Source organism: Diabrotica undecimpunctata, chromosome 5, assembly GCF_040954645.1.
Source record: "Diabrotica undecimpunctata isolate CICGRU chromosome 5, icDiaUnde3, whole genome shotgun sequence".
NCBI lineage: Eukaryota > Metazoa > Arthropoda > Insecta > Coleoptera > Chrysomelidae > Diabrotica > Diabrotica undecimpunctata.
The window spans coordinates 454,177-476,318 of record NC_092807.1 but is presented as its reverse complement, the minus strand read 5'-3'; the positions used below and the strand labels follow the sequence as shown (position 1 = coordinate 476,318).

General features: G+C 31.6%; 1 protein-coding gene across 1 annotated transcript in view; it reads left to right on the top strand.

The window, feature by feature from the left end:
- Positions 1 to 22,142, top strand: part of LOC140440959 (ras-related and estrogen-regulated growth inhibitor-like protein) — a 38,706-nt gene that overhangs the window by 11,845 nt on the left and 4,719 nt on the right. The window contains exons 2-4 of the mRNA XM_072531317.1: positions 3,177 to 3,255; positions 10,297 to 10,353; positions 21,367 to 21,623. Coding sequence (XP_072387418.1) covers positions 3,180 to 3,255; positions 10,297 to 10,353; positions 21,367 to 21,623 — 390 coding nt within the window. The 5' untranslated portion in view covers positions 3,177 to 3,179. The remainder of the gene's footprint in view (positions 1 to 3,176; positions 3,256 to 10,296; positions 10,354 to 21,366; positions 21,624 to 22,142) is intronic.

The following is a 22,142-nucleotide window of genomic DNA, read 5'->3' as shown; positions in this document are numbered from 1 at the left end:
CATTTTGCAGTATTTCAAATCCTACATTATTTTTAATAACATTTTCAAGTGTTTGTAAAACTTTTACCCCTAATGGACCTCTTACATGTTAACAATTTGTGTAAAACTTTTCCACCAAATCAACAGAGTCGATCAAACAATCAGTTTCCAATTGTAAAATGGTATTTATTATAAAATTATAATTTAGTTTAATAAAAATAAGTTGTTTCTGCGTTTTGCCTTTTCAAGCCTTATTATTTTGTGTCATATTTGGCTTACATACTGTCGACTACGTATAATGACTCTACATATCAATAATTCTATTTGATGGTCTAGTCGATAAAAGACAAGTACACTATCACAAATTTAAGATAATGATTTTTTACATAATATAAAACAAAACTGCATATTTCAGTTAATAATTGTTCATTTCAAAAATGGTGTGACAACGTCGCAATCGTTTCCAGAGGAATTCCATTCCAGCTCGAAACCAGAAGCTTCTATTTTCGTATAGGCAGGCATCCCGGCGCCGCCGAATCGACAGCGTCGCGGTTTCACTCTCTTCGGATTATGGGATTTTCGATAGATTTACGATCACTTAATATTAAAACACGGAAAATTTTTACCTAATGGCGTTGCTCTTTTGTCTCTCCCTCTCTGTTGTTACTGTGTATTAAATCCTCATTAATAGATTCAGGCACTCGAGCCAGAATTGATTGGTTATTTACTAGTCGAGATAATTGCTGAAAATTTTCCGTTAATTAATAGGGTCATAGTGCTTAAAGAGAGTAACGATCTGGACAAAGTGCCTCCACTAAATTAACTGTAGACTAGGTTATGTTTTTTTTTGTCTCGAATAGGCGACAATTTCATCTAAACTTGTTAAGTATTCCTGTTAAGTATCTCCTTTGGTTTGTATTTAAAATACCATTTTCGCTATCATAATCTATTTTTAATCCAAGAAAGTTTTTTAATGCTCCTTTATCTTTAATTTCAAATTCTTTAATTAACATTTCCTTGTCTACTTCAATTCTGTTCAAATCTGGTCCTGTTATTACAATATCATCTACATATATTAACAAAATACATAATCTGCCCATCTTCAAAAACTTTTGTGTACAAACAGTAATCAGCCTCTGATCTTTTGTAACCCATTTTAAGTAAATATTTATTTATTCTAATATTCCAACACTTTGGATGCTTGCTTTAGTCCATAAAGTGATTTATTTAATTTCAATATTTTATTTGGTTTACAATTTGTTCTGCCTGGTGGATAAATATATACATTTTCTTTTAGCTCTCCACTAAGGAATGCCGTTTTTACATCTAACCGTTTAAAGTAGTATTTAAATTGATTTACAATTGTCAGAAGTGTTCTAATTGTAATCATTTTGCCACTGGTGAGTACAAATCTTCATAATCAAAACTCTCCCTTTGTGCAAAACATCTGACAACTAGTCTTGCCTAATACCTATATTTTTCCTTGTCTTCCAGTGGTTTACTTGCAAATACCCACTTTGTGTTCAAAATCTCTATCTTTTCTGTTTTTTTTTTCAATTTCTGTCCATGTATTATTCATCTCAATTGATTCTATTTCCTTCTCCATTGCTTTTATCCATAAATTCTTATCTTCTGTACCTTCTAACCCTTCTACTGTCTCTGGAACCTTTTCTATAAAAGACATGGCATCAAAAGTCATATATATCACTTAAAATTACATTTTCTCTGTTTTGTTCACTTGTACTCTCATATTCTTCTATTTCATCATCACCATTATCTCCTTTTATACTTCTACAGTCTTCTTTAACTTGATAATTTTGCTCTTCATTAATTTGAATCTGTGCCTTGTTTTCTTGTGACAAAAATCGTTTTCATTAAAAAGTACATTTCTAGGAATGTGTTATATAACATTTTTAATAATATGGTGCCATAGTTAACAGGGCCAGTAGGGTAAACTTTGAATTTGATTGTAGAATTATTCATCTGATCTCAAAATTACAAAATGTTTAACGTAAACATCGTATCATGTACGTCATCAATATAACCTGACGGTTCTAAAAATAGCCTGTTCGTGTTTTTGAATTAAACAATTATGATTTAACAACCAATAACACCTGAGACCACTGATAACCGCACGGCCACTCTATTTGTTTTTTACTTACATCCAAAAACAACATCTAAAATTATTCCTGTAAACATTTGGTAAACCCCCATTGATTATTCTGTCACGTGGTGGGAGCGTGATGCGATTTATCATCCATTTACAAACAATCAATGTGAAGCAGGGATCAAAAATGTCCACTGTACTATAGTGCTGTGCCCTTTGTTCAGAGCTTTTATTAAAGCAGATATTAGACACTTGAATTGCACGTGATACAGGACTGATAAAGAGATAATCTTGCTTCCGATATGGTTTATTATTTTTTAGTTGTGTTTCGACAACCATTACGTGTTAATAATTAATTATTTTCATGATAGATAAGAACAATATTTGTTGGTATAAAATAAATAATTATAGCAAAACAGAAACGTTTTGACAATTTGAAATAAAATTCTCTCTAATTTAGCGTCAAATATTTTTCTCATTTTATTTAATCACTTTTGACAGTTACCATATATGACTGTCAAGCCGGTGGAACCTTTAACAAACTAATAGCAGAACAGAAAAGAGCTTTCAATAATAGAAAAAAGATTCTATGTACGCACTTTACCTTCTAGACCATATTTATTTTTTTAATGACCAATTTCAAATTCTTCATATCCAAAATAAAGTTATTAAGCCATCTTTGTTAGAATCTATGGAAATTAATAAATTAAAAAATACAGATATGATTATGAATGTCAAAATTGAGACCTACCTTAACCTAACGAAACCTAACTTAACATAACCTAACCTATCCGAACCTAACCTAACGTAACTTAAAAACAGCTCTCCCCTCCTTAACTTATTCAGTTAAAATCTTTTAAGTGTAGTAACATAGTAAAAATACATTACTTGAGAAAGGCACTCTGTCGAAACAGCTGTAGTGAAAATAAATTGTAATAAATTTTGTGGAAATGCAGAAAACAAAAGTTTTCAGTGTTGTATTCTTAGATAAATCGAACTTCCATCAAGTAACAGTCGAATCCATCACTTATAATAATATTAGTATAAATGTTTTTGTTTTCACTCCATTTATTGTTGTTATTATTTTCAGAAAATGAAGACGGACGACAAAAATACTACGCCAAAACTGCGAATTGCTGTCATCGGCAAATCTAACGTTGGAAAGTCAGGTATGTAATAAAAATTTAAAATTATTAATTAAAGTAAATTGGCAATGATTGATGTTTTTCACTAGAGAATGTTCTTTACGGAGAGACTTTAGAAAACTGTTTTTTGGAGAAAACTTGTTATTTTTGTATTAAACTTTCTCTCATACTCTTTGGTTACTTTAACATATTCGCACTTGTTAAAATTTGTGATGATATGGTACTATATAGTGTTGGTATTACATTTTATATTGGATCTTTTTGGTGTTGAGACTTTGCACTACCTGTGCATACAAATATGTCAACGAGTCAACAAGCAATTCATATTGCAACCAGACATTATTGTTATAATAAAAACATTTATATTTGTTAAAGACTCCTTTGTAATATTCTATCTAAGTAGATTATTTCCCATCACGCAACCCTAAACCCCAGTTATGAGCCCAGAGTTGTGGAAATTAAAGAAACTTACCTACAAGTAATAGGAGTTGTAAACATTAAACCCTTTGATGAAAACAAGCTGATGTCTTAGTTGTATCATCCCAAGATGAACCTGATGAAAATAATTTCTCCAACTGATTATTCAGAGTAAAATTGTTACTAAAACAAGCTGATGTCTTAGTTATACTATCCCAAGATGACCTGTAGATGATACCACTCGAGTAATTTATACGAAAAACGATGTAAAATCTCCGAATCTAATTGTGCAATGTTTGCATAACAATGTACTGGTAATGATTAAATCAAATATCTCAGAAAAAGAGATTATAGGTAAATTGAACAATACATAAGTACCAAAAAAAGAGAATTTTGATACAGGTTCAACTGCAGAAACTGAGGTCATTGAAATGCACAGCAGGGTCTGTAAATATATTTCCAACAGAATTCAGTTGAATTATTTGGAGTGCAAGGGGTCAAGTACAAGATAGTGAAGTAGTTGAATGATAGTTGCTCTCTGCCTGAACAATTTCAATTTCAAACGCCATAACTGTGGAAAAATGGGGCACAAGCACTATTAGTGTTGCAAAAATAAAAATGTAAATAGAGCACTCCCAGTAAAAAAGTATTCAAAGAGAAACAGGTTAAAATAATGAAAGGAAAATCGTGTTGTGATAGAAATAACTTGTATATTGTTAAATTAAGATGTAAACATCTACCAGAATCACAAATTACAACTGTTGAACGTAGGCTAACGCAGAGAAAAATGGTCATTCTGCAAAGTATCTTGTATCTGGTATTTGTGAAATCTGCGTAAAAGGAAAATAATCATGTATTAAGATTGCCTCTATATTGGAACTAAAAAGCATCAAACATAATAATGTTAGACATCATTTTATTAGAGATTGTTTGGAAAAAGAGCATTGCTTTAAAATATGTACCATTTGATCAACAACAAGCTGACATTTTTACATATTTTTTGGATTCTTTCCCAACACGCATGTCTAGATATAGTCCTCCAGGAAAACCTCAACATTTCATTTAGCAATAAACTCAAAAACTATCACCACCAAATTTGAACCTACTTGGATAATATTTATAGTTTAAGTTACAAAATTCTCTTTTTAGTTTATAAATATAATGCATAATATAAAAGATTAGATAACTAGATAAGAAGGTATTGAGACTAAAGACAAAAAATGACTTTATTTATATATCTGTACATAATTTTAGACCTATCTTATTTATACAGAATGTACTTTTTTATACGATGTACTTTATGGTGTTGTTATTCATAGTTTATAAATAGGAACTTTTTCATTTATCAATTATCTGCTCCAGATAAGCATTATCAAACTTTTCACTACAATAACCGAAGCTAAACACATAATGAGATCATTTTCTGTAAAATGTACGATGATAACACCCACGCCTCAGACATATCACACTTGTTCGATTAGAAGAATCGGAAAAAAAAATTAAATTTCAAAGTTTTTAGACGGGTTTTTCGTTAAAAAATAAATAAAAAATCTATTGGATACGCTTTTAACGTTTGTTTTGACTGATTCGAGGCATCGTTTTGAGAAAACTAAGCTTATATATTATATTGTAATGAATTGTTTTAAAAAACGAGATAAATAAACACTTTTTGTGAGCCAAACAGATGTTTTAAACTGCTTAAATAAGTTATTGTTGAATAATAAGGTCATATATCAGCGAATAAAGAAACAAACTGTATTATTCAGTAAAAAAAAACAAAAACTGCATTACAAATTGTTTTCAAGTTTAAAATAACAATTTCCTGGTATTTAGCTATATATTATGTTCTTTAAAGTCTATTACATGTTATCATATTTGTACGTGGTCACAGTACAATCAACTGTTAAGCATTCCCCGACAATAATTCTAAAATTTAATTAACAGTGACATTTTTTATAGTGTTTTTTTGTATTAAAAAAATTTTCTGCGTATATTTTATTTATAATTTTACTTATAATTTTTCAAATTTGCAATCAATTCTGTCTTGTTAAAAATTTAATTGCAAATATTTTTTGTCTTCACAAAATTTTTCTAAATCTTATTTGGTGGATGATAAAGTTGCGGTGTAGGCATATTTCTGTGCTCGTGAACATTCCAACGCATTCCTTTTCCTTCAAAATAAACATTGAGATCACGGCTTTTGCAAGGTATGATCGAAACATTTTTTAAGTACTACTGAAATCACTTTTTACAAGCCTCATGATTTATGAAAAACAAACATAAGGTGCGAAAATCTCTGCTATGGCAATAGTAAAACATGTGGTTACTGTTACCCAAAATAACAGATGAATAATCAAGTAATGTTGGTGGTGCGAAGTTGATTTTGTAGAGTAAATACATAAAGTATTTATTTTTAGAGTCAAAATGTTAAAATTGGATAGGGAAGATAGGTTATAAAGATGTGTTTAAAGTAAAAATGTCTATTTCGTATGTTCGTACTTGTAGTTATCAAGAATCATTCTCTACCTTCAACATTTTAACATCAGGATGCCATTACTTGGTATATGTCTTCTGTATGTATTAGCACTATGACATTTTTCAGATTTTGTTTTTGAGTAGAGAAATTGAGCACGGTGATCAGAAATACATGGGTCCACAATTCCTCAACCAACTAACTCACTGCTTATGTTTGTTAAGATGTTATCTAAACAAGTTGCTGATCTAGTTGTGATTCTAGTAAATTCATTAATTTTTATCGTTAAGCCAAAAGTAGAAATTAAATCATGGAAATTGTTTAGTTCATTAAAAGCTGGTTTGAAATCAATGTTGAAATCTCCAATTATTATTATTTCTATAAAATTCACCCTCATATTTACTTGATATTTCATTTAAGCAAACTGCTCGTGTAGACATTTTATTATCGGTAAATATTGTAACACCTACATGTCTGACTGACGCGCCTCCGAAATGTTTAATTTCCCATGACTCTTGCGCATAGATTAGGCTGAATTTGACAGATGGCATGTGTTATGTTGGCTTTAAGGGCCGTTGTGATTTGTAATTTATTCGCATAGATCTGCAATTTAGGAAAACTCCACAAGAAAGAGTCTAACGGGGTCAAATCGCACGATCTCGGTGGCCAGTTCACATTATCTCACACGTGACGACCATGCCCTCAAATTGCTTCTACAGAATGTTCAATGTGGGCCCAAAAATGGGCCTCATAGCTAAAGATGACTGTTCTATTAACATTAGGGTCAGTTTCCATCTGCTTCAGGCCTCATTCAGCGAACACCCGTCGTTTTTATGGTCGTTTACCTTCAGTTCCTGAATCAGTTGAATTTTTTATAGGTGCAGGCCCAAGTCACGATGTAAAATTCGCCAAGTTGTGTTCTGTGATAGGCCAAGTGACGTGAAATCAACAACCTCTTATTCTTCTATACACTTTCATGAACAGCGGTGATGTTTTCGACAGATCTTGCATTTAGTTGACGTACGGGTGTTGTTTGATTGTTTACTGAACCAGAGGACTCAAATTTGTCCACAGCACTGCGAATACTCCTTTCGGTAGGGCGATTATGGCGTATAAATGAGGGACAATTTGACAGATAAACCGCTTCTAAATGTAGCCGCTTCCAATTGTCAGAAGTCCATATTAAAAGACCCGTATAATATCATGAAACCATTGGTCTACATACAGAATTGCATTATCATCATATCCTAGATGTTAAAGGTTTTGTTCATTTATTTTAATATCTCATTACTTGCTCAAAAGATGGCTTGTTTGTCTTTGTATTGCTTTTGATAATAAATCAGAGTGCATACGTATTTTTATCGTCGCAGTTTTGCATTGCATTTATATAATTTGACAAATGTTTTCAACCATGAAATATATTGTCGCATTAAATATCACGTGTGCTAGTACATAAACCAAGGCGACATTTACCCGTGACCTGAAACTAATCGAATTATTTTCAAAGGGACATTTCGTCATTAGCCTACTTTACAAAATCAGACTAATTGGAATGTATACCTTACGGTTTGTGCAAAGGACAATGTCGGCCGTCGTCGTCCGTCGGTGTGTTTTTAATTCGCCACCGGGTTCAAGTGGATTGGAATACAGGTGACCCAATTTTGTGAAAGTGAAATGAGGTTAGGGTCGACGCGGATACTTTACGTGTACTCCACGACCACGACAAACAAATTGTTATTGGTGGTTGGTCGTTGCAATGTTGGAATTGATAGGCGCGCCGATGTATCAAGGCCGGTGACAATTTTTATCCTAAATCTTTCAAATCGACGATAAATCACTCTATTCACCGGGAAAAATATTCGAAGTAACACTCTAGAAAATACAAATTAAGGAGAACTCCTAATGTCTTAGAAAATATATTTGTTTCTTACTAATAAATTATTTGTTATAATTTATACAAAAATTCTATGGCTAGAGTTTTGGGCTGCGATATTTTTCTCTAAATAACTTTAATTAAGTATTTAATATATCAAAAAGGAAAGATTTTTCCTTTTGTTATTATTATTATTTGAAAAGTAACAGGCCATTTCAGACCCATAGCTTGATAATTCTCTTCCATTTCCTTCTGTCTCTATCTCTAGCTCCTTCTCCTACAATTTTCTATCTTCTTTCCTTGTAGATCTTCCGCAACTGCTTCCCTCCATCTTCTTCTCGGTCTGCCTCTTTTCCTTTTATCTTCCGGTGTTCTCCATACTACTGTCCTCCATTCTAACAAGATGGTATAGCCACTGAATTTCTGTTGTAGTTTTTTTGACCCATGTCTTGCACCCATACGTTAGAGTAGGTCGCAGGATAGTTTTGTACAGCCTTATTTTTCTATTTCTCGATACCTCTTTCCATTTTAATATTCTTTGCAAATTGCCTCCACAACTGTTTCCTTTTGCTATTCGTAAATCTATTTCCTTTTCTTCTTTGCATTTATTTGTCACAAGAACTCCCAGATACACGTAATCCTCAACCTCTTCAATTTTCAGAATTTCTCTCATTAATGCAATTTCCATATTTAGTTTTCTGCTTTTCTTTTTCTTATTCTTCAACTCCATGCATTAAGTTTTATTTATATTTATCTGTAATCCCATATTTCCTGCGGCCTCTAGAAGATTCTTAGCTATTTTTTCTAATTCTTTTCTACTCCTAGCGAAAAGTACATCATCAGCATAGACTAGACACTGGTGAGTATTATTAAATATTGTTCCCGCTCTATTCATATTGTTATCATCTTTTTATCTTTTCAAGGACCAAATTAAATAGCGTAGTGGATAGAGGATCCCCTTATCTTACATCTTTCTGAACTCTTAAGTATTGGCTCTTCTTTCCATTAATTTTAACTGCGTTTCTAGTATTCTGAAACGTCATATGTACCAGTCTGATTATCTTACATGGGATTTTGAACTCCTGTAGTGCCTTCATCAGTTTTGATTTACCTACATTGTCATGAGCACCCTTAAAATCTACAAAGAGAAGGTGGGTCGATATGTCGTATTCATATTCACCAAAGAGAACTTGTTTCATCATAAATACATGGTCACTGGTTGATCGATTTTGTCTAAAATCAGCTTGATAGTCGCTCAATATATTTTCTGTGTACAATTCTATTTTTCTTTTTAGTATGGTTGCCAGTACTTTGTATGTGACGTCCAGGAGTGTTATTCCTCTATAGTTATCACAACTTGACAGGTTTCCCTTCCTATGCATTGGGTATATTATAGACTTGCATCACTCTTTAGGTATTATTTCCTCTTCCCAGATATGGCATATTAGTTTATAGATTGTTTCTCTCAGGTAATCTCCTTCATATTTTAAGTTTTCTGCTGCGTTTTCTCCAGGGCTTTATTGTTTTTCATCGCAGTTAAAACTTCCTCAACCTCATTATTAGTTATTCTTGCAATATATATATTCCATCCATTGGTATTGATTTTCCTTCATTGTCATTTTCCTCCTCTATTTCACTGTTCAGGTGGTCTTCGAAATATTGTTTTCATCTCTTCAATGGTTGTTGTTCATTTCCAATCCGATTACCTTCTTTGTATTTAATGTATGTCGTTTTTGAATTGTAACCTTTGCTTATTTCTTAACATCTTTGTAAAAATATTTTATATCCTTCCTTTGGTATTTTTCTTCCATATTGTGAAGATAAGCTCTCTAAAAGCTCTCTTTTCTTCCTTCAGCAAATTTTCTTTCCTAATTTCCTTTGTCCATTATATCTTTCTTTATCATTATCATTTTTTGTTTGCGACATCTTTTGTTTATATATTCGCTTTACCTCTATTTCTTTTTCATATTCTGTGTCCAACTATTCTTTCTTCTTTTTCCTTTACCTGCTACCCTCTAAAGTAAAATTGAACGCAAGAAAAGATTAGTAAAAAAAGTTAAAATTATGTTCAAAAAATATGTGCAAATGATTGAATACCACCATAATCCATCTGTTTGGAACAGCAGTCTCGAAAATATTGTATTGATGATTGCTAGTTTTTGAAAAGGAAAGAAGACAATAATTGAAGCAAAAAAAAATAACTCCCTTTTATTTCCTTCTGAAACTTCTGGTATTCCGTTAATTATATAATTTAACTTGGTATTTTACAACACAAAATTTTAACAAACATTTTTCTTTGCAGCTCTTACCGTGAGATACTTGACGAAAAGGTTCATTGGAGAATACAGGAGTAATACAGGTAATTCATTTATTTATTAACTTATCTGATGTGTTATAGTTTGAGATTTTAATAATGCAATTTGTGTTGATAAAAAATTAGACAGAAACAGGAATGATTTCCTTTTAATATTTATTATATTATTTCCATTATTATTTTGATTACTATTGTCACTGTTATTCTCATTGATATTGACATTGAAATTGACATACCTTCATTAGCATTAATATTTTCCTTTTAAACTGTCCCGAACCGTTTTGTAAAATATCCATAAATTTGATCGAATAAACTGTTTACATCTTTTCTGGAATCTTTATACATTTATGCTCTTTGATTTTCTCTAATTTGTTTCGATAATTTTAAACATTATTTCAGCACGTCAACATAACTTTCAAATAAAGTGACTTTCTTGTGCCAACAAAATTAATTCGGTTGTTAAAAGATACGCATTGATATCGTATCAACATTTAAAGTTTACCTGCCGAACGCTACCTGTCAAGAAGTTATTTAAGATAGTGCTGTATATTGTTGAAAATATTCCCAGCTGTAGTTTTCAGCTTTCAGAAAAGCTTAGACTGCAAAATGTCTAAAAATACCAAGCGGAATATGGTTCGGTAATTTAATAAAGCGATGCCGCACATGTATTGCGCATTCCGAAATTTTTGGCAACTGTAGTGAATGTTATGTTGGTATAGTCTTTTGTTTCTTTTCGTAAAAATTACAAAAAAAATCCTTTATAACTTTGAAATTTTACTATTTTGTATTTGGAAATTTTTTCAAGTCATAAATAGCATAGAACTTACCTAAATGTGGCAGAATCATAGTTGAAGTACTCCGAAAACGTAACAGATAAAACTATTAGTAAAAAGTGCATAAAAATATTTTTAAATCTTAAGAAAATCGAAGAAGAAAAACCCTCAAAACTCATCAATTAAATGAATATATCTAGTAAATTCACTACAAAAATTACCATCTATATTAAAATGATTAATGATCCACCTAAATCCTTTTTTAAAATATTATTAATGTATTATTCGCATATTTTGTTCACATTTCTTTCCCAGATTTTTCAAATAACATGAACGAATTTAAAAATATGATTTTTCGCATTTTTTCCAAATTACTTACAAATTTTTCCCAGTTTAAAATAAATTCGTAGAGTTGGCTAGCGAGTTGCGGCTCCCAGCCAACTATTAGTATTTATTTTAGTTCATGTTATAGAGAACCATTTGTAAATATGCGATATATTTTATTCGGAGACGTACCCAACTACGATTTTAAATAAATAATGAATTATGTTAATCCCCTTCTCGACGTTAATGGGTTTGTATTGGAGACGGTTGGTGCTCCAGACAAAATAGGTGTGATTTATTGGAATTTGTGATTATTTATATTATTGTTTAGATTTTCTTGGTTTTAAAGTATTCCAAAGAGTTTTTTTAGAGACAGTAAAACAACAATCACTACCTGTCATAAGTTACCACATCACACTATTTGAAGAATATTCGAGTAAAAAATAAATTTTCGAAATGCACATCAACCATTTTTTTAGAATAAAATTAAAACAACTATATGGTAACATGTATTCCAGATACTATTTTACCTTGTTAATCATAATGAAGTAATTAAATAAACTGCAGTAACGTTATATAAATGTTCAATGACGTCATAGTAATGTAGTGTACTCATTTATCAAAGCAATTGTATATGAGAATATTTGTTAATAGGTACTTTTGGCCCTTCAAAGATATGACGAAAACAAAATCTTTGTTATTTGAAAAAGTTAGAATAAATAATGACAATTGTGACAGTTGAAAGTAATCAGTAAAGCCAACATAAATCGTGACGTCAACGTTGTCAAATGAAATATCACATACCAATAAAGTTAGATCAGTTAGCTTAAATATAATTCAGCAACAAATTTAACGAAAATTAATTTCAAAATTTTATTATTATGAATAAAACTATTTGGTTATACGCCAATGATGAAACAACTCGAAAACAAGCGTGTAAACAAAACAAGCGACTAATTTGAATCATGAATTCAAAATTATATATTACACTCAGGCTCATTTAGAACATAGGAATCCAGGAAGATAGTACCTAAATTTTTAAAATCCGAAATAGCTACAATGCTAAAAATCACATTGAAGGTTGCCATACTTTAGACGTGTTTCACGCAGTATTACTCACTTGACAGTTCACTTATACCGCTCGAATAGTTCAGTGGCTTAATGTGTCCTTTGGCAGCATTTTATTTTGTCAGGAAGTTTTCGCAGAATATATATCTATATAAAAGGCAATGATGACAAGTCACACTGTTTGTCCAGTAAACTAACGACGCCATTTAGGAAAGAATATAATTAATAATTAATTTTAATAATATTTTTAAGGTAGCATTTAATGCAAAATAATTAGAAGTTTTATGTTAGTTTAGATTTAAAATTCTAACGCCATCTGAACAAAGAAATCTGAACTACTGACATTTCAACCTATGAGTCAATCATATTTTATTTTTGAAATATTAATTACATATTAATATAATTTTATATATGGAAGAGAAGGTTTAGGTACTATTTCATCTAGTGGAAGTGGCTGTAAGGTTTAAAAGATTCAACCGTTCTAATCTATAGCAACATTCTAGGAGTCTAACCTAGCGAGAGATCAAAATTAAGACAATTTTTAAGATGAATTGCTAAATGAAGACATTACTGAACTTTTTGAAGTTGAAGATGTTTGAGCTAACCTTATATAATATTTTAGTGTTTTGGAAAAACCTGAAAATAATCATTAAACACGTATTATTTTTTTATTCGTTATTAAATTTTTCTTTACATAATTTAATTTATTCCTGCCACCACAAGTTATATAATCAAAAGAGATATTAAACCATTATTCTGATTTCTTCGACAATTAAATAAATATTGGTGTGTTCCGAAATAAGTTTTACATTTATCTTATAGATAAGTAACCGCAACATAATTTGACGTGAAAAGACGGGTACATTTTATTTCATAAATAAATGTCTATCCTTCAAATAACTATCTGTCAGATAGGACAATAATAGGAGGTGAAAAGACCGGCCCTTTTATGCAAGAAGTTTATTATTTTAAAAATTTAATTTTTAATTCTTTTGAAAATTTTGTTAATTCTAAAAAAATGGCTGCGAATTTGGTGATCAGTAAAAATATATATAATACAAAACTCGAGCTTTCCCAACAAATAAATTGCCAAACTAGAATTGGGCTGATTTTATACGTAGGTCGATTTTATAAGACGACTTTACGCAAAAAGTTCAGCGACTTTTCAAAAGTGACTTATTTACTATGAAAGTTGTACAACAGATTAAAATATTATTGTGTTGTCGTCCTAGCCTTACATAGGAGGAAGTCAGGAAAAATTAAGTGGAGTGATTGTAGATGCAATTGATTGGATCTCCCGTCGCATGGTGACACGCAAAATCACTAATAGTTGATAAATAATCTATACCAATACAAAATCAACTCTTGTTTTTTTTTTAAATTATTTATTAATGATACATAATAAATGAACTTTTCGTTGTTGGATATTTGTACTGCCATGTGAATTGATCAAGAGCTTCCTATTACTTTATAAAACAGAGAAACTTTCGAGAACTATATACAAATAAAAGAATGCTGGAATTTTACGCGTCCCAATTTCGTTTTAGTTTGTTTCTTTTAGTAGCCGAACCGAAATTCTAAATGATTGTTACGAAACGCGTAAACGTAAAGTCCCAAACGGAAGCGTGTAAAAATAATGAGCCTCTTAAATTTCGTTTCTGAAACATTTCAAAAATTATGTATAGGAGATAAATAAAGTGGCGCTCAGCGTGTCGTTCGGTAGAAAACCTATTTATAAAACTATGGTATAAAAGGACGAGTTTTAGGTGTTACGAATGCCGAGAGCTAAAACAGGATGAAGAGCCAAGTGTCTACAATCCACGCGTACTTGGAATTCTTTGTGAGGGGTTTTTGAATTAACGGCAACCATGTCTATTTGTTGTATTAAAATGATTTTTAAATTATATATAGCATTTGTACTCCTATAAATTTACTTTTCACTTTAATTATAAATTACATGTCGAACAATATGTCACAATATGTCGAACATGATATTGAAAAGTCATTGATCACTAGACATAGGCAAATATGCACTTAGATTTTGCATATTTTAAGCAAACATCTGGGGATTTTGCATAAAAAATAAAAAATCTAAAAATCTAAAGAGATTTGCATAAAATAAACAAACAGTCTCTACATTCACCAGAATAATATTTCTAAATATTTAACATGCCCAATTATTTGGCAACTCTGCAATTTTTAATGACACTCATCCAAAAAAACTATGCAAAACAAATTATTAAACTTAATGGACCCCCTTAATCATACTAAACGCTCAAACACTTAGTTAGCTACTCAGTTTTATCGAAACAAACATTTTAAAACGATCCTTTTTGCCAAAAAAACTCGATCTCTTGAGTGGCTCGTCCAAATATTTGGGCGCTCACTCGGGTGATTCACTAGTCGATCCATCACAATATTCGGGATATTGTACATGCAGTCAATGATAAACAAAACTTGTACGAAATATATACACAGCCACCTAGATTTAAGCACCTATTGCTCTTAAAATAAATCGAGAGGTATATTTTATTGAGTTGTCTTAAATGCAAGATAATTTGTTTAATAAATGACTTGGATCTAAAAATATAACGACCCAGTTCACGCAAACACTACTTCTTTCTTTCGAACGCATATTTCACATTTTTAAAGCATCAATTTCAAGGTTTAATGAATTTGTAAAAATATAATATTAGATGGAATGTCAGAACTGGTTAGAAACTGCTGAAATATATTGTATTGAAATAGGTAAAAACAAATACAAGCACCAAAAGAACAAAAATTAATAAATAAGAATAAAACAAATGAATCAAAAAGCGTGCATAGAAACATTGCTCAGTAAAGTGCTTAGGTTACAGTTTTCTTTCTCCGGAAGAATCTGATGTTTCAGCGAAACGTGTCAAATTGGCTATATCCTGTGCAAATTTAAAACAATGTTGTGCTTTTATATTCTGTTTTATTATTGAACGTAGGCATTGAAGACTGTTAGCAAATTCTATAATTTCATAATTAATCGATTCAACTAACTGCTTATATGATATTATGACTTTGGCAAACATACATAACTTGTATATTATTGAATGTGGTAAAAACACAAATAAATAATTATCTTTGTGAGCCTTACTCGATCAGTAAAAAATTTAACTCTTGCAGGTAGCTTCTTTCTAAATATGGATGTAAATATGCACAAAAAAACAGTTAAAATATGCTCTAAAATATGCTTTTCATGCTTTTATGTATTTATATATATAATAACGGATTTATTACGGCTGTCGCCGCTTCTCCGCCCCCAATTTCCATCTTTTTCTGTCATATGCAGTTGCCTAAGTCTCTTGCCGCCATTGCTTCATCAATATCGTTGCGCCAACTTCTCCGTGGTCGTCCTCTCTTTCTTCTTTCAGGAGGGATCCATTCCAGTACTCTCCTAGGCCATCTGTACTCTGGCATTCTTTTAACATGTCCGAACCAGATTAATTGTTTTCTTTCTATGTCATCATTGATATTTCTCTCCATTTTCATTTCGTTTCTTATTTGTTCGTTTCTAACTCTCTCCAGTTTCGATCTACCGCAGCTTCGTCTCAGATAATCCATTTCTGTCGTCATAAGTTTGTTTCTATTAGCTTTGGTGACGTCCCATACTTCCGAACCGTAAAGTGTAATACTTTGGACTATACTACCGTAAATGTGTTTTTTGGTTTCTCGTCGAATTGTTTTTTGCCAGAGAAGAGAGTTTAAGGCATGGGTCGCTGCTCTGCCCTTGTTTATTCTTTCCCTGATTTCATCTGCGCTATTTCCCTTCTTGTTGAAAATGACCCCCAAATATTTGCAGGATTTCACGCCTTTGATTTTGTCGTCTTCTTCACAATTCCTCATCTTAATATTATTTATTTGAATTATTTTTTAATATCCCCCATTTTTCTTTTGCATCATTGAGCACGTATCTTCGTACAAATACTTTGGAGCATTGATCACAAAAGATACTGATCAGACAACAAAAATAAGATGCCGCATTGAAATTGCACGGTCCACTTTTAAAGGAATGAGAACTTTTTGTAATCGCAATATAAACATAACGCTCCGTATACGAATGCTTTGATTTTATATTTTTCCTACCTTTTGTAAGAAGTTGAGGCCTAGACACTAGACTGGGCCTGGACATCGTAGAAAAACGTAAAATCTCGTGGCTAGGCAGTCTTCGTAAATGGTTTGAATTCAGTTCAATCAAACTTTTCAGTCTACAATAGGAGCGGAATTTGAAGAAGAAGGTTAGTTTTGTGGTAAAAGCAAAATGCAAAATTATTCCGTGGCATAAACAAGTAAGATAAGCAAAAAAAAATTAAAACGGTGGAGGATTTTTGATATTATCGTAATTTTTGCATATTTTTTATATTATTGCAAAATAATGCAGAAGAATGCGTATATTTGTAGAAAAAGATCGTTTTCAAACAAAATTACGTAACTATTATTAGTACAAAGCCCACATATCACAAGACTGCGCTTCCAATACACAGTCCATTAATCAAAACCAAAATATTTATATAAAATCTTTTTAAACCGGCTACTTTTGGCAGCGCTACCCATTGTTTTAGTGTTGTAAACAGGATATTGCCGGTTCTCCAGATAGATATGCACCTGTCAAAGATATATATTTTAAATATATGTTTTCAATCCGAAATCTTGTCCACTGAAATCATCTCGTTTCCACGAACCGATAAAACCGAGCTAATTCCGTAGGTTTTCGCGAGAAAAATGTTTCTAAGATGAACAACAGCTTTTGAAAAGTTTTATTACTGGTGTTTACTTTTTCGTAAATGGCGCCGAAATATTAGGAAATGTTTGTTATTTCTTAATAAAAGATAATATTTAGGTTTTGAGCAAAGTTGTTGGTACTATTTCGAGAAACTAAACACAAATATGGAAGTAGGCAGAAAATTAATTATATAATAACAAAAAGAGTAAAAAATTCATCTGTAAATTATTCAATATTTTTATTGCGCAATTTGATTAAAATGTTTGTAATTTGTTTTTCTTACTTTATAGTGTTCGGATTTTTTCTTCTTCGATTAGATCTTCTCTCTATAGTACCAAATCTAAAATCTTCTACAGTACACCGATATTTCTACTTTACATTTGTTTTTACTGCAGCAGCCCTGTTTTTTACCTACTCACAGTTTTTTATTACCTTATTGTTAGCTGATGTCAATTTACGACAGTTTTTCTATAGCTATATTAGCTGTCCGTTTTCGGTTACCTAGTTTTAAATATTGGTACAATGGTTTTGAGATGTGTCTTTTCTTCTACTTTTTGATTTTTTTTTTCGATTTAAATAATTTCGTCTTTTGCCTTGGAGCTTTGATTTTTCTCGTTCCTATTCTTTGCTCGTGCTTAACCATTTCAATCTTGTTTTATTTTTTGCTTCCACTGCTAAGTTGCACTCATCGTCAAACAAAATTCATTGGATATGTGTCCATATGTCACAACTAGTATCCGTAAATAAAATCTTTGTCATTATTCTAATTAAAAACAAAATGCAAATATTATAAGCCATATTTTGAATATTATTTGGCAAGCAAAATCACCAAGAATGTGTCTTTTTATAAAAATAACTAAACCTGACGTTGAAAAGCGTCAGCCGCCGCTACATTCATGAATTTCTTGGCTTAGAAAGTGTAAAATAACTTCAGAAATAGTAAATATGAAAATCTGCGAGAGGTATTCATCGATATATTTTTAAATACGCGCAATAAAAACCAGGTGTATATCCATTTATTAACCGAATGTTTTTGTAGTGATATTAAACGCAAAAAATGTTCAGCAAAATACATAAAATCGATTTGATTATAGCAGAAACTCGGTAAATTTGTATAGAAAATAAATAGAAAAATTTGTAGCTAATGAAACATTTGTTGTGTTGGGAGGCCTTCAAAATATTGAAGGTGCATCCACTTTTTTATATTGAAAGAAAATAACTTGGTTAAGAGTATCAGAAAGATCGTTAGAAAAAAATAAACTGCAGAAATAAATGAGTATCCAAGAAAATAATTTATAAAAACCATGTTGGGGGCAATTAAATTCATCACTGAATGTTGAACAACATTCAATGCTTTACTGCTGTTTCCACATTGTTTTTTTTTTACTTTTATACGCTACGTAGTTGTTAATTGCGTAATATTTTATGTAAACTCATTTCTTACTGATTTAACCCAACATATTGTTCTATTTATTCCTAAGTATAATACTGATATGATAAAAGTGTCAATACAACAATACTGACACCTTCTCGCCGATAAACATTCTCACACTACTCAAACCGCTTTCTGCGACTGTCACATCTTTCCGTTTCTCGATGTGGTCGCCTTTGAATGTAACACCGATGTCTGGCAAAGCGTTCTATTCATATTAAACAGAGACAAGAATATTATATAAGCTCGAGAAACTCATCAGTGTGGTATTCTATCGAGTAAACATGGATAATAACTAAAATACCAGGCACGTGCAAGTTCTGGATGCACCTGACAACTCCGTCCTAGATTTTGTGTATCGTTTTCCAAAACATCCCGCACAGATAAATAGAGATATTAGCGATTTATGTAGGTTATAGCACTGGTTTATTATTTTTATTTGTTTGGGATATAAAGACTTTTTGATACAGAATTCTCACAGCCCAATAATTTTGAGTTTGTACACTAAGAAATACACTGGGGTACAAAATTAACAAGATACTCAGATTTTTTTCTAAAAACTGGCGTTTAAAAAAGTTTAGGATGTTCCCAATTGAGTATTTAATAATAAACGAAATTTAAAATTCAAATATATTACAACTCAAGAATGTTACACAGAAAAAACAATAAACAATACAAAAAATTTCGTAACGAACTGCTTGCTCCACATCATTCATAGTTTCAAACTCAACATGGTTAAGTGGAATACGTCGTCCCAGAATATCCCATGCATATTTTTGTGCATTTAAGTCTGTACTTCTTAGGGGCCATGGTAATAAATGAATCCCAACTTCATCCAAGTAACCCTGTATTATTTTTGCGATGTGCGGACAAGCATTATCATCTTGCATCAGATGAAAGTTTTCTCCAACAAAGGGGGCAATTGGCACTACATAATCTTCCAAACATTGCTGAATATACCGTGGAGCGTTCAAATTGCCTCCTTGAATTATAACAAGTTCTGTATGAGCCTCTAGGGAAATGCCTGCCCACACCATTATACCATCTCCACCAAATTAAACTCTCAGAGTAAAATAACATTGCTGATAACGATCAAGAGCTCTTCTCCATATCCTAGACCGCCCATCTGATGAGTATCTGTTAAATCTTGATTCATCCGTGAAAAGCTCAGCACTAGCTTGTGTACTTGTTCTGGTGTCATAATTTTTTTAATGCAAGTTTTAAACAGGAGATAATACAAAAACCTACAGCTGAACTTATAATCAGGTGCAATTCCACAACAAACTTAAATGAATACTAAGCCACTATTTCACATTAATAACAAAACGTATGTGAAAAAGTGTTGTTGTTCGCACAAAACATCTAAACAAGTTGAAACCAAAAAAAAAAACGTTATCGTTAATAAGACATTAAATACAATTAAAACAAATTAAACAAGTTTTGATCTAAACACCAACAAAAAACAAAAAAATCTGAGTGTCCGGTTAATTTTGCACCCCAGTGTATCTCGCTGTAATTCATTTGAAAATGCATGATACAGTTTTGGCAGAAGGTTACAATGGTCTTTATACAAGACCGTTTAAAGCAAAAAAATATAAATATCAAGACCTTAAGAACTCTTTTTTAATTATACCTTGTCCTCCCTTTATTTTTTTGTTTATTCATCAATCTACGATCTCTTTCTTTTTCTAGTTACCGAAAATGTATCCTTTGACCAAAAATGATCTTCAGTAATCAATATTTTATTCTGTTTGCCGTTTATCACCTCCCAATCGTTATTTCTTCTTATCATAATATATATCATCCTCAGTGAACTCTCTTTTTCCAGTGATGCTTTTATTTGTCAGTTTCACTGTTATCTAGTACGTTCTCTTTTTAACCCTCTAGTTGATTTCTATTTCCAAGTTCTCAGCAATATTCTTCTCTTGTCCATCCTTTCCATATGTTCATACCAGAGTTATTTTCGTTTTTCGTATTTTTTAAATAGTTGCTCTTTCTTGTACGACTGCATTGTACCGCTCTAATCTAAGTACTGACAAGCTACGGCGACAACGCCTTCGACTCTCATAGGCAATTTTTAATAAAAATCTTTCTGGTGGCCGCGAAACCCCAACGTGGATTCACATTTTGAAAAATGAAATTTTAACCAAAAGTCGCATTTTAGAGTGTTAGATTTTGATTTAAAAATTAAAGAAAGTAATAGAAAGAATTAAAAAAAAAGTGATTGGCCAAAGACATTAAAATTTTCAATATGGTGGCACTTAACCTGTTAATGTGTGCGTATATAGAGTATGAAATATATCAAATAATGCATTTTCAAACCACCAAAAATGAGCATAAATCTACATAATTTGCTTTGTTTACCCACATCTATTTATAGTTGATATGTCAATCATGTGATACCATTGACATGGAATCGAAGTCCGGAAATACACAACCAATCAAAATATGCTAATTTTTGGTGTTTCTGTTTTTTGACCCCAATATTATTATTTTTGAAATGAAATGATTCAAACAGATTTCCTATTTTTAGAACAGTACTTTGAATAGTACAGTAAATTAATTTGTTAGTAAAACATCCGTTAGAGATCTAAATTTTTCTGAGCTTCACTTGTAAATTATTAAAGTTAATAAGATATTTAACATGTCATTATTATCACGATATGTCACATTAGCAATTATTTAATAGATAAAAATATTTTTTATTGCAGATCTCCTTTACCGGCAAGTGATCACTTTAAACAAGTCTCCTTTGGAGGTAGAGATTGTTGACGTTTGCAGCTGTGACATCCAAGCTTTCCCCGAGGAGGCGATATATTGGGCGGATGCATGTGCCGTAGTTTACGACATTACCTGCAGAAATTCCTTCACACAAGCTACAGATATGCTGCAGAAAGTTTTACATCTGAGAAGTCACATTCCGACGATGCTTCTAGGGAATAAAGTTGATCTCGAACACCTACGACAAGTAAGTAGCTCTATCTTTGTTTGTTCTTCCTCTTATTTTTAGTGCTAGAACCCAGGGTGGGTATTTGCTGACTTAACAATCTTGCTCCACTTGTAATGGTTCATTATTAGTCCCTCTGATTGTTCAATAATTAGAGTGCGTAAATATGCCGCAATATTAGTTGTTCACCGTATCTTTAGGCCCCCTAGCGGTTGCTTTGCTTTCAGGTTCTTTTCGCAGACTACCTTACGATACGCTGATTTTGTTTGTTGACATGTCCAACCTATCTTAATATGTCCACATGCAACATTATTGTAGGTCTTATTTTGTAGTGCAAAAACATTCATTTCAACCTTATGTTCTGTTATTAACCTCTCGTGTAACGTTGTTGCTAGAAGTGTTCGTATCTCCCAGATCTTTAAACGGATGAACACTTTCAAAGTTACACTAGTCCATTGTCACGTTCTGTCTTCGTCTGTCCAGTCGTTCTGTTCTCATTGTAGTTATATATTTTATGTTATTTTCGTTGATTCGGAATCC